This window comes from Mangifera indica, chromosome 13 (genome assembly GCF_011075055.1).
Source record: "Mangifera indica cultivar Alphonso chromosome 13, CATAS_Mindica_2.1, whole genome shotgun sequence".
NCBI lineage: Eukaryota > Viridiplantae > Streptophyta > Magnoliopsida > Sapindales > Anacardiaceae > Mangifera > Mangifera indica.
In genome coordinates, this window is record NC_058149.1 from 398,834 (window position 1) to 412,667 (window position 13,834).

The 13,834-nt window shown below is 28.1% G+C and overlaps 1 protein-coding gene across 1 annotated transcript; it reads right to left on the bottom strand.

Annotated features, from left to right (window-relative positions):
- Nucleotides 1-6,836: 6,836 nt before the first annotated feature.
- LOC123194871 (cytochrome c oxidase assembly factor 6) lies at nucleotides 6,837-8,727 on the bottom strand. The gene is made up of 2 exons (XM_044608353.1): nucleotides 8,434-8,727; nucleotides 6,837-7,445 (listed from the first exon to the last, which is right to left on the bottom strand). The coding sequence occupies exons 1-2, from the start codon at nucleotides 8,656-8,658 to the stop codon at nucleotides 7,311-7,313; spliced, it is 360 nt and encodes a 119-aa protein (XP_044464288.1). The 5' UTR covers nucleotides 8,659-8,727; the 3' UTR covers nucleotides 6,837-7,310.
- Nucleotides 8,728-13,834: the final 5,107 nt, after the last annotated feature.

Here is a 13,834-nt window from a genome sequence, read left to right on the forward strand (position 1 = left end):
AAATTTTAATAAATAAGTAAATATTTAAATTTTGGATAACTAATGAGTAAAAAAATCAGATTTACACTAAATCCGGTGAGAAACAGTCATGTGGCCTATTTTTAAATAAATGAGTGATATTAATACCACAATTTTAATGGATTGATCAAATGATTTAATCATGATTCTGATCTAATCTAATCAACTGCAGGTCAGTGCAATTCAAACTCTAAAATGAGCTGACTTCGGATTTTAAAACGATGTTATTAACTCGGGGTTTTCCATTTTTTTTTTCTAAATAATATAGAATCATGTGGATTAGAATTCAAGTCAACGACACGTCTTTTATTATTTTTAAATAATTTATATATTAAATAAAGATTAAAATAATTAAATTTGTTCTGGATAACAATGGAGCCAAGCTTTGAACAAATTATTTTTTAGTCAAAATTAGTGCTTTGTGAATCAATCTTCTCGTCGTCCCCTTCGAGGGTGGTCATTAATTTTCAATATTTTTAAAATCGAATAAATAATTGAATCGACTGCTTTATTAATTTATGATTTAATTAGTTTAATTAGTTCAATAAAAAATCGATAGGTTTTATTTATTATCCATTTACAATGAATAAATTTTATTTAAAAATTTATAAAAAATAAAATCAACTAAAATATCTATATTTATAGAGATTAAAATATATCTTTTTTTAAAAGTAATAATTATTAATTTGATTTCAATAAAATAATTAAAAAAGAATTTTAATGTCATAACATAGAAAAAAAATATAATTTTACAAGTTATTATCTATAAAAGACATTTTAATAGATATATGATACTTTTTTTCTTCTTTTTTATTTTATTTTGAACTTATTTTTTCTTACAGACATTTATAAATTCATTTAATCTAATAAAAAATAATCAAATTATTCAAAAATAATTAAAATTTCAAAAAAATCCTAAATTTTGGTCAAACACAATTATACTAGTTTTAACCTGTTCATCTAGAAATGTCAATGGGCCGGGTCGGGCCGGGTTGGCTCTGACTCAGTCCATTGGGTCAATGGGTCGGGTCGGGCATGAGACCCAAACAGTAATGGGTCTTCCGATTGGGCCGGCCCATTGAAATATAAAAGGCCCAAGGCACGACCCATTTAATCAATATTTTAAAAAAAATTTAATAAAAATTTTTAAACACAAATTATTTGTCAATTATTAAAACCGAGGACAGTACCCCGAATATTTTATTTATAATCCCTCACTTGTGGCGGAGGAATACCGTGGTTACATAATAAAAAATATTATAAATTGATAACATAATACAAATAAATTAAGTTACATACTGTATAAATTACAAAACATAAATAAAATATATCTACTGTATAACATTTATCTACTCATTTTTTATGTCTACATCTTTGAATTTTTCAAAGATAAAAAATTATTATTTGTGAATTTAGATATTTTATAATATTTTGTAATGATAAAATTAAAATAAAAATGAAATTATAAATATAAATAATTATTATTTACGAATTTAAATATTTTTCGAAAGAGAGTTAATGAGATTGAAAATATAATGAAATAATTGAGATTGAGAGATTAAAAGATTTGTAAATAAAAATGAAAATGATGAAAAATATAATAGATTTATTTAAAAAAATAAATTAATTAAAAAAATTAAGCAGAGACCAATCTGCCATTTGACAGAAGCAGAAATCTGCTTTTCTGCTTCTGTCACAAGGCAGCAAAAGCAAATTTTCTGCTTCTGCTACCTTGCGGTAGCAGCAGAAAAAAAAAAAATATTTATAAACAGTGTTGGGTCGGGCTAGCCTATGGGCTTAATATCAAAGTCCTAAGTCAAGCTCGATAGGCCTAGCTCGACATTCTATAATGTCGGATCGGGTTTTATCGTGCTCGGATTTTTTTTTGTGCTTCGAAGGCCTGACCCAATTGACGTGTTTAGATTCATCTGATTTAAACTTGAGTTTGACCCAGTCAATAAATAAGCCCTTTTTTTATGTTAACCGAATCAAACTTAAAGCCTGTTTCAGTTTACTGGTTGAACCGACCGGTTCGATCCAATTTAAAAAACATTGCTAATTTTCATGTTATATATTGAAGTAATTTTTTAAAATATATTATCAAGTCTAAAAAATTAATAATTTTTTAATATTTCTACTAATATGATGTGGGTATTAAATTACATCAATAAGAATAAGTATTTGGATAAGTGAATAGCGGTGAATTCTACCTGCAATCCAAATAAACTAAACTCCAAGTTAAAGCTCCAATTTGATGATTCAATTCAAGTTTAAGAGTTTGTTGTCACTTCACATCCATGACATTATGAGTTTAATCTTTATTTAAACTTGGTTTAGGTAGGCTCAAACCAAATCGTACATATAAAATACACAATTTCCTTGTTGGGAGTCAAATCAATCCTCCTCAACTTGAACACTAATTTGACCACACGTCCATCATACCCCTAAAATAATTTCAAAACCATATAATATATACCCATTAAGTTAAAACTTTATCTTATTAAGGATATGATTCAAAAGCATATCTTATAAATAAATAGGGCTTGTGGGTGACATTTTGTAAGTATTCCAAGTGTTGGATGCAAGGGGAAAGAAGTGTAATGTATTTTTGAGTTAATAATGATTTATTGGAAATTGTTATAGTTTAGTGATAATGATAATAATTAATGGCGTTAATCAAGTTAGGTAATTTCATGGTTAGGTCAATTAACATTATCACTATAATGCCACTTGATTATAAGAGATTTTGTTGACCTAATAAAATGGATATCTAAGTGGTAGCCAACAAGGAGTTGGGACAACTAGATGAGTTTAATCATCATCATCATCTTGTGATGATTTCATATATTAAATGATATAATTCTATTGTTTTAGGTAGAGACGAATTCGAATTAAGTTAAGTTTAAATAAGAGTCAATTCGAATTTGACTCAAATATATAAAGTTTAACTCAAAACTCAAATATATAAAGTTTAGAGGAGAAATGTCATTATAAATAATAAAAAATCATTAAACAAGAAGAAAAGTTATGGAGAAAGTGAATTCATCATCGACTCTTCGACAACTCGTTGGATTCAAGTCGATTTGATTCGACCTTGAGATAGAGTTATCCTAACTCAAATTTGACTTGTTTTAAAACTGAATCATAAATCAGATTACTGTAGATCCAACTCTATTTTTTATGAAAAATAGTATATCTATTAATTTATCTATACAAATCAATATATATTAATGTGATTCGATAATCTAATTGTTTATTTTATCTTTAACTAGAAATTAATATTCATATTAAAATACGTTAATTTGTTAATTTATATAGGTAAGTTAGGAAGGGTAACATTATTGTTCATTTATTATCCACGAATTTGTGCATAGATGAATGTACATGCCCATTTGGTTAATTCATGCCACATCAGCATGCATGTCTCACAAGTTAATCTAATTGGATGGATGATGTGCGCGCGCGCGCGCGCACACACACACACACACACACATATATATGTTCGTTTAACCAGTTAAAAGTTGCAATAGTACATGTATGGTATGTATAATTTGATTGGACGTATATTCGTTTGCCTATCAAATCATGTCGTGTTGATGTTCACATGCATGTACAATATGATTGGATAATCGATAGACATATATACATTAACATACATGTCTTGCATGCGTAAAATAATAACGTTAGATACACATATATGTTTGTTCAATCAATTCAGGCCACATTAGCATGTATGTCTTGCACATGTGATATCTAAGAACAAGCCATAGACATATACACACACATATTTAACGATAATCCATACATGTATTCTAATCGGCCGCACCAATATGTGTATTAAAACAAACTTATGTATCTAACTATGATTAGATTTGAGCTAACTTAATCCCAAACAAGAGCTAATTCAAATTTGATTTGAATTAAAAATGTTAATTTGGGATCAAATTTGTTTCGCTCAAATTGTTCAAGAAAAAAAATTGTTTAAAAACGTAAAAATATTTGATATGAATTAACTAAAACAACATCGTTTTAATTACTACGTATCGAAACGATGTCATTTTAATTATAGTATTTAGTCAAATTCAAAATTCAGCACAAGTTCAATTTCTTTCAAACAAGTCCAACTTAAATAACCTTGAGATAAACTTGAGTTTGAGTATAATTTTACTTACATCGAGTCAAATTTGAATTCAATTCAGATTAAATACAACTCTATTATCAACCATGTGAGCTCTAATTTACATCGATCCGGGCAATGATAGAAGCTTGAGCAAATGGACGTTAAATACACTCTACATCTGGCTGTGCACAAACAGCCCAATAGGAGCACTAGGTCTGGTAAAGTATGAGGATACTTAATCTTCCTAGATCTTGCAAATAATGTCTAATATAATAAAAGACATGTAGGACACTGCTTATTGTCAAGGCAGACAAATTCTATTACCAACGTAAGGTATAGTTTTTGCCCATACTTAGACAATATTTGGATAACAATACAGTCAAAACAATAATCCAGATCTGGGAATTAGTCCAGACTTCAGAAACTCTCTGGAAATAACTAATGCATACGCCTTGAGGTACGGTTAAAAATAAAAAATTATATTAAAAATATATTATCCCGATAATTTTTTAATATTTAAGATAGTGATGATAATTACATTATCTTTTATATTATCATTAGTAATACATGAATACCGAAATATTTTAGTACTGATAAACTAAATAAGATAATAATAATAAAAAAGATAAATTATTAAGATAATATTTTATTTTGACAAACCAAATGACCCTTGAAGGAGCGTTTAAAGATAATAATAATAAAAAAAGATAAATTATCAAGATAATATTTTATTTTGACAAACCAAATGAGCCCTTAAGGAGCGTTTGGTTTGAGTAATAGTTTATTATCAAAATAGAAAGATTATCTTAAAGATAGATTACTTAGAAGATCACTATGTATAAATGATTACTATGTTTGATATAATTTAGTAAATACACATAATTATTGTGTTTGATTAAAGATAACAAAAGAATAATAATAAATTATTTTACTTAAATATGTTTGAACATAATTATTTTTAAATATTTTTATATTATTTGTTATATTAATTAAAAATAAATTATTTTATCCCAAAAAAATTAATAAATAATAATATAATTATAATAAAATCAAGATTATCCTGGTAATCTTTTAATATCTAAGGTGAAGGGGGTAATCAGATTATCATCTATATTACCTACTACGTCAACATTGCTAATAGAAATTACTGTAATATTTTATTACTGATAAATCAAATAAGATAATAAAAAATAAATTACTAAGATAATTTTTAAATTCTGAAACCAAATGACCCCTTAGTTTAATGTTCAATACTTGTTGGATTGTATTCAAGAGTGAATTTAAACCAAACTAAATATGAACAAATATTAACTTAAATTTGATTTGAATAAAAAATAGTTAACCCGAGATTTAATTTGGCCTGTCAAGAATGCCCAAAACATGTTCCTAAAACCGTCCAAAATCCACGTTTTTCCAAAAATCTCTAGTTTTGGCCATATTTTGGGCTATAACATGCAACCCCCAAGGGTGAGAAAACACCCAACGGTTTTTTTTAATGTGTTTTTCACATCATTCACCTCTCATGAGGTGAAAATTCTGTTGATTACAAGTACACTCGGACTAACAAAAGGATATGTTGGGTAGTGAAGGATTCAAACAGAGCTAGTGCAACTTAAATTGGTGTTTAGCTTGGTCTAAATTGATTTTAGGTTAGAGTTTCAATTCAATAATTTGTTGAATTTGACTTAAATCTCCTTAATGATATTATTTATCTTATCGAAAATACTATTTTTTTATTAGTGATACTATTCATCCCATCGATGACCGCCGACAACATATCCAACTAGTTCGAACAAGCTTCAACTCGAATGTGAACTAACCATATTGGATTTTAACTAAGTTCGAATCAACCATGTTTAGATTTGACTCAGTTTAAATCTAACCCTAATTTTAGGTTCTGAGTAAATACTAAGAATACTAAATAAGACTAAAACCTTGTTGATTCTTCGAATACTAAAAAATATAATGATAGACAAGATAATGTGCATCACCATGTCAAAAACTAAGATTGAAGCAGGCAGCGCAAGTAATTCCTGTAGTGCCCATAGGGTCTTGCATTGCTAAGATTCAAGCCCTCATTTTGGAGGCTGTGCAGGGTATGAAGTAGGGCTAGATTTGAATTGAGCTCAAATTCGATTCAAACAAATCCGAAACGAGCCAATCCCAAATGAGCTCGAACTGCTTGTCAAGCTTGCAAGTTAAACATTTTGATACAAAACAACATCGTTTTAATAACAAGTTAGTTAAAGCTTAAACTCGAACTCGACTCAAATCCAATCTTAGTATGAAGGGTTCCAGAGTCGTAGATATTCATTATCCGCAAAAATATATAATGATCATAGCAGCATATAGACCTGGGATGATGACAGATGCTAGAGATCTTGTAACCTCAATACTGAAATAAACAAGTCTAAAAGAAATCTGTCTTTTAAAGGATTTTCCTATCTATCTTTGTATTCTTAACATCAATACTATCAAGATATTATCCATTTTAGATATACAATCCATTATGGTGGACTTTGCAATCTAATACGTATCTTGACACCTTAAAAACTCACAAGCTATTCAAATAATTTTCTATTATCATTCTCTAACGATATAAGATATACATACATACCAAACATCTCTCTCGTGCATTGTCAATGTGGGATCTGCCTAGAATTGTTACAAGTTTATTCTAATATTGCAATACTTAGGCTCGCTTGAACTTACATTCTTTATTAGCACAAAAAATGAATCACATTACGTTCAAATACACTTCATTTACAGACAAAAACCACAAACAACAATAAGAAACAGTTGCAGTAAGTCTTAAACCCATTTTAGTCCTCCTTGTGTCCCCAATCCCGCTTTACACTCCTCCCAAAATGGATTAACTTAACATGACGGCACTACCCACTTTCAAATAGTCCCAACACAAGTGTTTCCTCCTAACAGTAATAACTCATCATTGAAAAGTTAGGAGTTTTCCCATTGACCTGAAAAGTTTTTTCCACTACTTATTTTTCAAAAGTGTAGCATAGATGCTAGTAATGTATGTAGTATCAAATACCCATTACTGTAACTATACAATCTTTTAGACTGTAATTCAAAAAATTAGAAAAAATTCTAGAAGAATTTATCAAACTACCTGGATGACAAGAAGGCTAAAACTGAAATTGAAGAAAAATATCTAACTAGATTCAGAAGGAGGCTTGAATGTGTAAGGCTGTGGAAGCAACATCTGACCTCTCCTTGTCTGACCACCATCGTCCAATAGCCTCTGTACCCTCTTGTTCTTACAGTACAATCTATCGAAATGCTTCACCTGATCAACCATTTACACAATCGTTAAACCAATCAAAACTAAAACAAAATTACTTAACTATTTTACTGGCCTGATAACAATAAAGGGTAGTTTCATCAGCCTTACGGAGACTTTTACCAATCTGTGTATTCTATATACAATAATACAGAATTAACGCTCTTTTAGAGTCAGCACTAGATGTAAAACATTATCAAAACAAATTTCTACACTACCAAAACTCACTACCTTGTAAACAGTTAAACAGTTAAACAGTTTCCATACAGGCTGAACCGTATGTGGTAGTAACATTACTAAAAACAACAAGATTCAATAATTTGGAACATTTATATATATCGCTTACTAACATTCTACTCCAAATTTGAAAATGCATAAATATTCATTGGTAAAACATATGAACAACATATAATTAGAAACCAGTAAGCCCAGTAACGAAAATCATATCATGAGACTCAAAATTTTTTTAAAGCTCAACACTTTCGAGCATATAAACATCAATTTGATAAACCAAGAAGCACAAACATATAGATTTTGATTAAATTTGAAAACATATAATCATTAATCTGTAGTCTCTGTAATGTTAAAAGACCAATACCATAACATGAAGCTCAAAATTTTTGTCAAGCTTAAAACTTCCAACACTGGGAAATCCATTTCATGATATTATAATACAACACAACAAACAAAACAACGGAAATATAATCAGTACACAGGAAGACACAGTAACAATACAAAACCAGAATCATGTAACGAAGTTGTAAAACCTGAAGCTCAAAATTTACCTAAGGCTTAGAACCTTCACACACGAAAACATTCTCATCTCCAGCTTTAAATTTTCGTCATTCGGATATACATAAATGACAATACTAATGAAACATATAATTTCTAATTGGCATACCCACTAACTTTACAGGACCAGTACCGAATCCTGAAACCCAAACTTTCAACAAAAGCTAAAAACTTTCAGCTGCAAAAACAACAATTGGATTACCCAAGAAGCTCGGCAATTCTCGACAAACTCATCCCTTGATTTCTTGCATTCGACTGGGTACAAGAGGCCCACGGAGGCGATTTCAGTCGGTTTCTTATCGGCTTCTTTCTCCAAACACGAATAGAAAGCGTCGCGAGTCTTGTAACAAGATTCTCTCGCTTTGAAGAGGACGTCGGTGTGAACTTCATCCGGGTTGCTTGATGCATAAGTTTTTAGTGCCGCCATGGATGGATAGCTCCTTCAAAGAACCAGCTTTCAGAGTTTTCAGTTATGTCCTCCTTCAAGAAGAATAAGAAATGGGCTGAGCCTAGATGGTCCGTGCCAGGCAAAGTTGGGTAAGGTTTGGGCTGGGCCTCATATTGAACTTCTATAGTTAAAAAAGTCCACAAGAAAATATAACGTCGGACGTGATGTGGGCCAGCTTGGGCTTGGATCGAAACTCGGATAAAACGATCTGAGTTTGTGTAGTGGTAGCCCAAGTTTAAGATCAAATCGAGTCAGCTTGAATCAATTGAGTTATGAAAAAATTGTTAACAAATTCATTTTCTCCTACAACTTTGCTTCCTTTTCTTCTTCTATAGTGACTTCTCCAATAGTCTTATGACTAATTAAACTAGTCGAATTTGAGCTAATCCTTATATAAGCTCGACTCAATTTGAATTCATGTCTAAGAATAGATTAAATATGACCAAGAGCTAATGGCCTTAATTTTCATGAATTTTAAAAAACTACAAAAATTCTCATTATGAAGGCAAGTGTTAAAATACAGTATGATAAGGTAATTAAAATTTTTATTATCTCGAAAACCTCAAAAAGATGATTATTACCTTTACGATCTTTCCCTATAACTTCAAATAAGACTAGATTTACTTAAATTCAAAATTGACGTAAAATCAAATGAGTTGAGTTTGATTCAAAGACTGAATTTGTTTTTACTAATAAATTCAATTTAAACTGATTTAAACATTTAAGATTTGACTCAAATTGAATTATTTTATACTAAGTTAAAATATCAGTTTGTTAATATCAAATCGATCTAGAATCGATGCTTTTAAATTCAAACTTTTTAAAAATGGTTTTTTAGATGCAAATAGTTCATTAAAACTTCTTCTTCGAATTTAAAGTTATTAGATGCAAATAATTCATTGGACAAATTGGAATGATCAGAAAATAGTTAATAGGAAATTAGAGTTAGGGATTGCATAATTCATAGGACAAATTGGAATGATCAGAAAATAATTAATAGGAAATTAGAGTTAGGGATTAATTGAATTTTCCATATTTCTTTCACTTTATTCCTTTAATATCTCCTAAAATAAGCATAAATTGAACTTGAAAGTTAACATTGACTTCATAACTTATCAAACTTATTTCTATCTTACAAATCTTTGACAATTTCTAAATCAATTTATACTTTGAATAGAACGAACTTATCTTGATTTATTTAAAACAAAATTACATCTAACAAAGTTAGTATTTACATACTAAAATTTTAATTGATAATACAAACCTTATTAGAGTTATTATTCTAAAGAGAAACTCTAATAGAATTTTTATGTTTAAAAAAATCTTAAAGTGACACTTTATAAGTTAAACCCAAATTGTTTACGAGCTTAGGGGTGTTGTCATCTTGCTCATCAGGGAATGAAGCCCTGTTCATTGACTAGGTAGCAAGATCCGTGCATATCACGCATTATAGGTTGTCAATCCTAAAATGTTACATACATTCTCATTGTTAGGTTGAATGTGCATTTGTTGCACACATAAAAAAAACTATAAAATTTTGTATGCTTTTTGAAAACCTAGTTAGATATCTGATAATACATAATTTAAATATAAATAAATGCTTACACACACACACAAAAGAGAAAGACTGGGGAATTAAAATCATAAGAGGATTGGTGCATTCGATTATGACCCCACAAAAAACACAATCAAACATATAATATCTTTTTTTGTGACAAAGTAAATGATAAATTATTCATAGGGATGACATAACCAGAGGACTGGGTTAAATGATGCCTTGCCTTCCTTGTCTCATACCAAATTATCAAATTATATAAGTGAGGTGGGGATGAGAATTCAAGGTGGCTTTGAGTTGAATTGTATCTAAAAAAGGGTTAATTAGAGTTTGATTGGAATTCATAAAATTTAATTTGAGTTTGAACTCATTTGAGTTGGCAAAAAATTCGTTGTAAAAACTACTAGAAAATCTAAGAAAATAAAAGGGATAGTCAAATAATAAGATAAAGAAAAATAATAAAAAAGATAAAAAATCATTACAAAAGATGAATTTATAAGTGGTTTTTCAATAACTCATTTGAATCAAATTAACTTAACTTAAATTCAAATTTAAGTTTGACTTATTTGAGCTAAGTCTAATTCCTCTATCAGGATTACTTAAAACAAATGTAATGTTTTATCCAATCATATTATTAAGAATATCATTTACATATAGTAATTTTAGAGAAATTACTAAATTTTCGAGTAGTTATCAAATCTATATAAATCTAAATTAGTTGCTATGAAATTTGAATTTATGTGTCCAAAAATAATGTTACGTGTATATATATTTTATATATAATTTCAGTATATAAATTATATATTATTATATGATTAAATATTATTTCATTTTTTATATAAAATCATTCAATCGTATAATAATATATTATTTATATATTTAAATTATATATTAAAAATATGTATTAACAATTTTAATTATCTACAAAAAAACCAAATTGCATATACTATTTCTTTTTCCCTTCGATCGATCAAATAGGAGAATATTGATGATTGAGAATTTCAACTAAATGAATCTTTTATTTGTTCAACTTCCTTTGATTCATGTGCAATATTATATGGAAGTATTTTCCATTAAATGATGAAATGATAATTAAGGTCTCAATGTCTAATCATCTAGTCAATTCAATGAAGTGAAAGTTTTGTTGATTAATGAATGGTTGGGGCCATTTTGGTTGGAGGTGGGGGTGGGGGTGGGGGTGGTTCAAATTATCTAAACATATCCAGATATCTTCTAGTTTCTTCATTTCGATAAACATGTTCCTCTTGTCATTTTCTTTCTTTGACACTTTTTTATTTCTTTGACTTAATGTTGTGTGGTAATCTATAACTGGCCGGAACAGTAATTTCCAAAAAATTGATTAGCTCTCAAGACAACAACTCACACTTCATCTTAGAGATAGATAGACATCTTTCGAATAAAGGAAATGATCAACTAGTTTGCGTCTCTTTCATATCACACACCCACAAGATAAAACAATAATTTATTATTCTATTAAGACTTGATTGTTATCTTATCTATGATATGTAATATATTAAAAAGTTAAAATTTGAATTTAAATTTGACATATAATTTATAACTATTTTCTATCGTACTATTAAAATAAGAGATCATTCAAGAAAAATAAGAGAGAGAAAAAAGCGAACTAATATAAATTTGATATACATCTTCATATAATTAACATATGATATTGATGATTAGATGAGTGTAATCCTATGAAATGCAAAAAGATTCTAATAGAAATCTAATTACTTTGTTTAGGATCTTAGTTTAAAATCAAATTATTTTTAGAATATTTTTTCTATAATCTTTGATTCACACTTTGTAGGAATACTCTTTTAAAGTCATTAATAACATAACCATAAATTTATGCTCTCGAATAATGGATTGAATCATGTGTAAAAATTTTTGAGCCTCTTTATTATATTTTATCTCTTATCGTAGAGAATAACTTGATCAATTAACTAATGTTTATAGTTGCTATTTTAACATATCTTATACAAATATCTAAATTATGTATATTAAATTATGTTGAAAATTCTCACCAGCACTTAATAAACTAAAAATATTTACAACCAAAATGTTCCTCTATTTTTTTTTTTTTTAATTTCAAGTATTTCAATCAAGAATGAATTTTTCATGTTTCTCTTCTTTTTATAATTACAAGATTCATATATTTATAAATTTGTTACAAGAATAATATTTCTTCTCTCATATTTAAAAACTTATATTTTCTCCCAACCTAAAGTTTAAAAAGTGATAAAAATACTCTTAGGGTTTATTCCTTTTCCTCCGATACCGATTTGTCCTTTCTTGGCCATCGGTCGTCCTCTCTTTCCCCCTTATTTCTCTTTCGGTCTCTCTCTAACGATCAAAGACGAAGACGAAGACGAAGACTTATCATCTTTGTCTCCGAGAAGAAAAATTGGAGGAGAGATAAGGGAGGAAGGGAGGATGGCCGACTACTGGAGAAGGAAAAATCGGTGTTAGAGGAAAAGGAAAAACCTTAGAGGGTTTTTGTCACTTTTCAAATTTTAGGTTGGAAGAATATGTAAGTTTTTAAATATGGAGAGAAAAATATGATAAAATTTTAATTTTTTAATAAATAACAGTTTTACTTTTAACCTTAATTAAAATTAAAAAAAAAAAGTTGATTATAATTAGATATTTAAGTTTTTAAAAATTAAAAGATAAAAGTTTGAGATTTCATTATACATTCGATGGAAAATAGTGTTTTAGCTTAAGAATTTATTCAAAATGGTGATTGATTGCCTTTGTGTTTTTATTCGACCTAGTGATTATATTCAAGTCGAGATGTCATCTCAACCTGACCTGAAGAAAAAGACAAAATACATGTGGTGGGATGATTTGATTAAGCAACCTTTTATTCCTGCATTATTGATATAACACAAGATTTTTATTTAATTAATTTTGGTGAACGCATGAATAGTGGCATGTACCTTTAAGTATGGGCATTGTTTTAACATCTTTTGTGGAGGTGCCTTTAATATTCATAAACTTTTAGATAATTTATAAGATCCTTCGGCTTGTGTACTTCAAGTCCATAAAAATGATGAGAAAAATTTCTACATTCTATGAATGCAGATGTTTTCCTTTATAACAATATTTGGAGCCATCTAATTATCAACTTTTTTTAATTAAAAAAATTGACTTTTTTTATTAACAAAGAAATCATATTTAAAATGAAATCTCATTCTCACCAAATAAATAAAATTTTAAATCTAATGATCAACTATTCAATAACTATATTGAGTAAACTCTTTTATGTTTAGAATTTTTTTTTCTTACTACTAATTAAACTATCTTTTGAGAGTGAAAAATAGATTTTTATTTTTATATTAAAATATTTAACTATTAGATTTTTCTTTTAAAATGAGTAAACTTTTATAAAAAGTATTGAATTAATGTAGAATTTTTATTGACTTTTTTATTTAAAGTTAGGTTATGCGAATCTTAGTGATTTAAGTGTTAATTAAATTTTAATTCTTGTTTGGGTTTTGTTTATTATGAATAGATTTTATTTATTTTTTATAATTTTGTTAGTTTTTTGGAATTGAATATTGAGGAAAAGATTAATTA

What these genes read in the sequence shown, in the direction of transcription:
- LOC123194871 (XM_044608353.1), bottom strand. Translation starts at nt 8,658, where the DNA reads ATGGCGGCACTAAAAACTTATGCATCAAGCAACCCGGATGAAGTTCAC. An exon ending in AGAATTGCCGAGCTTCTTGG is followed by an intron (nt 7,446 to 8,433) that starts GTAATCCAATTG and finishes ATGGTTGATCAG; the next exon opens with GTGAAGCATTTCGATAGATT.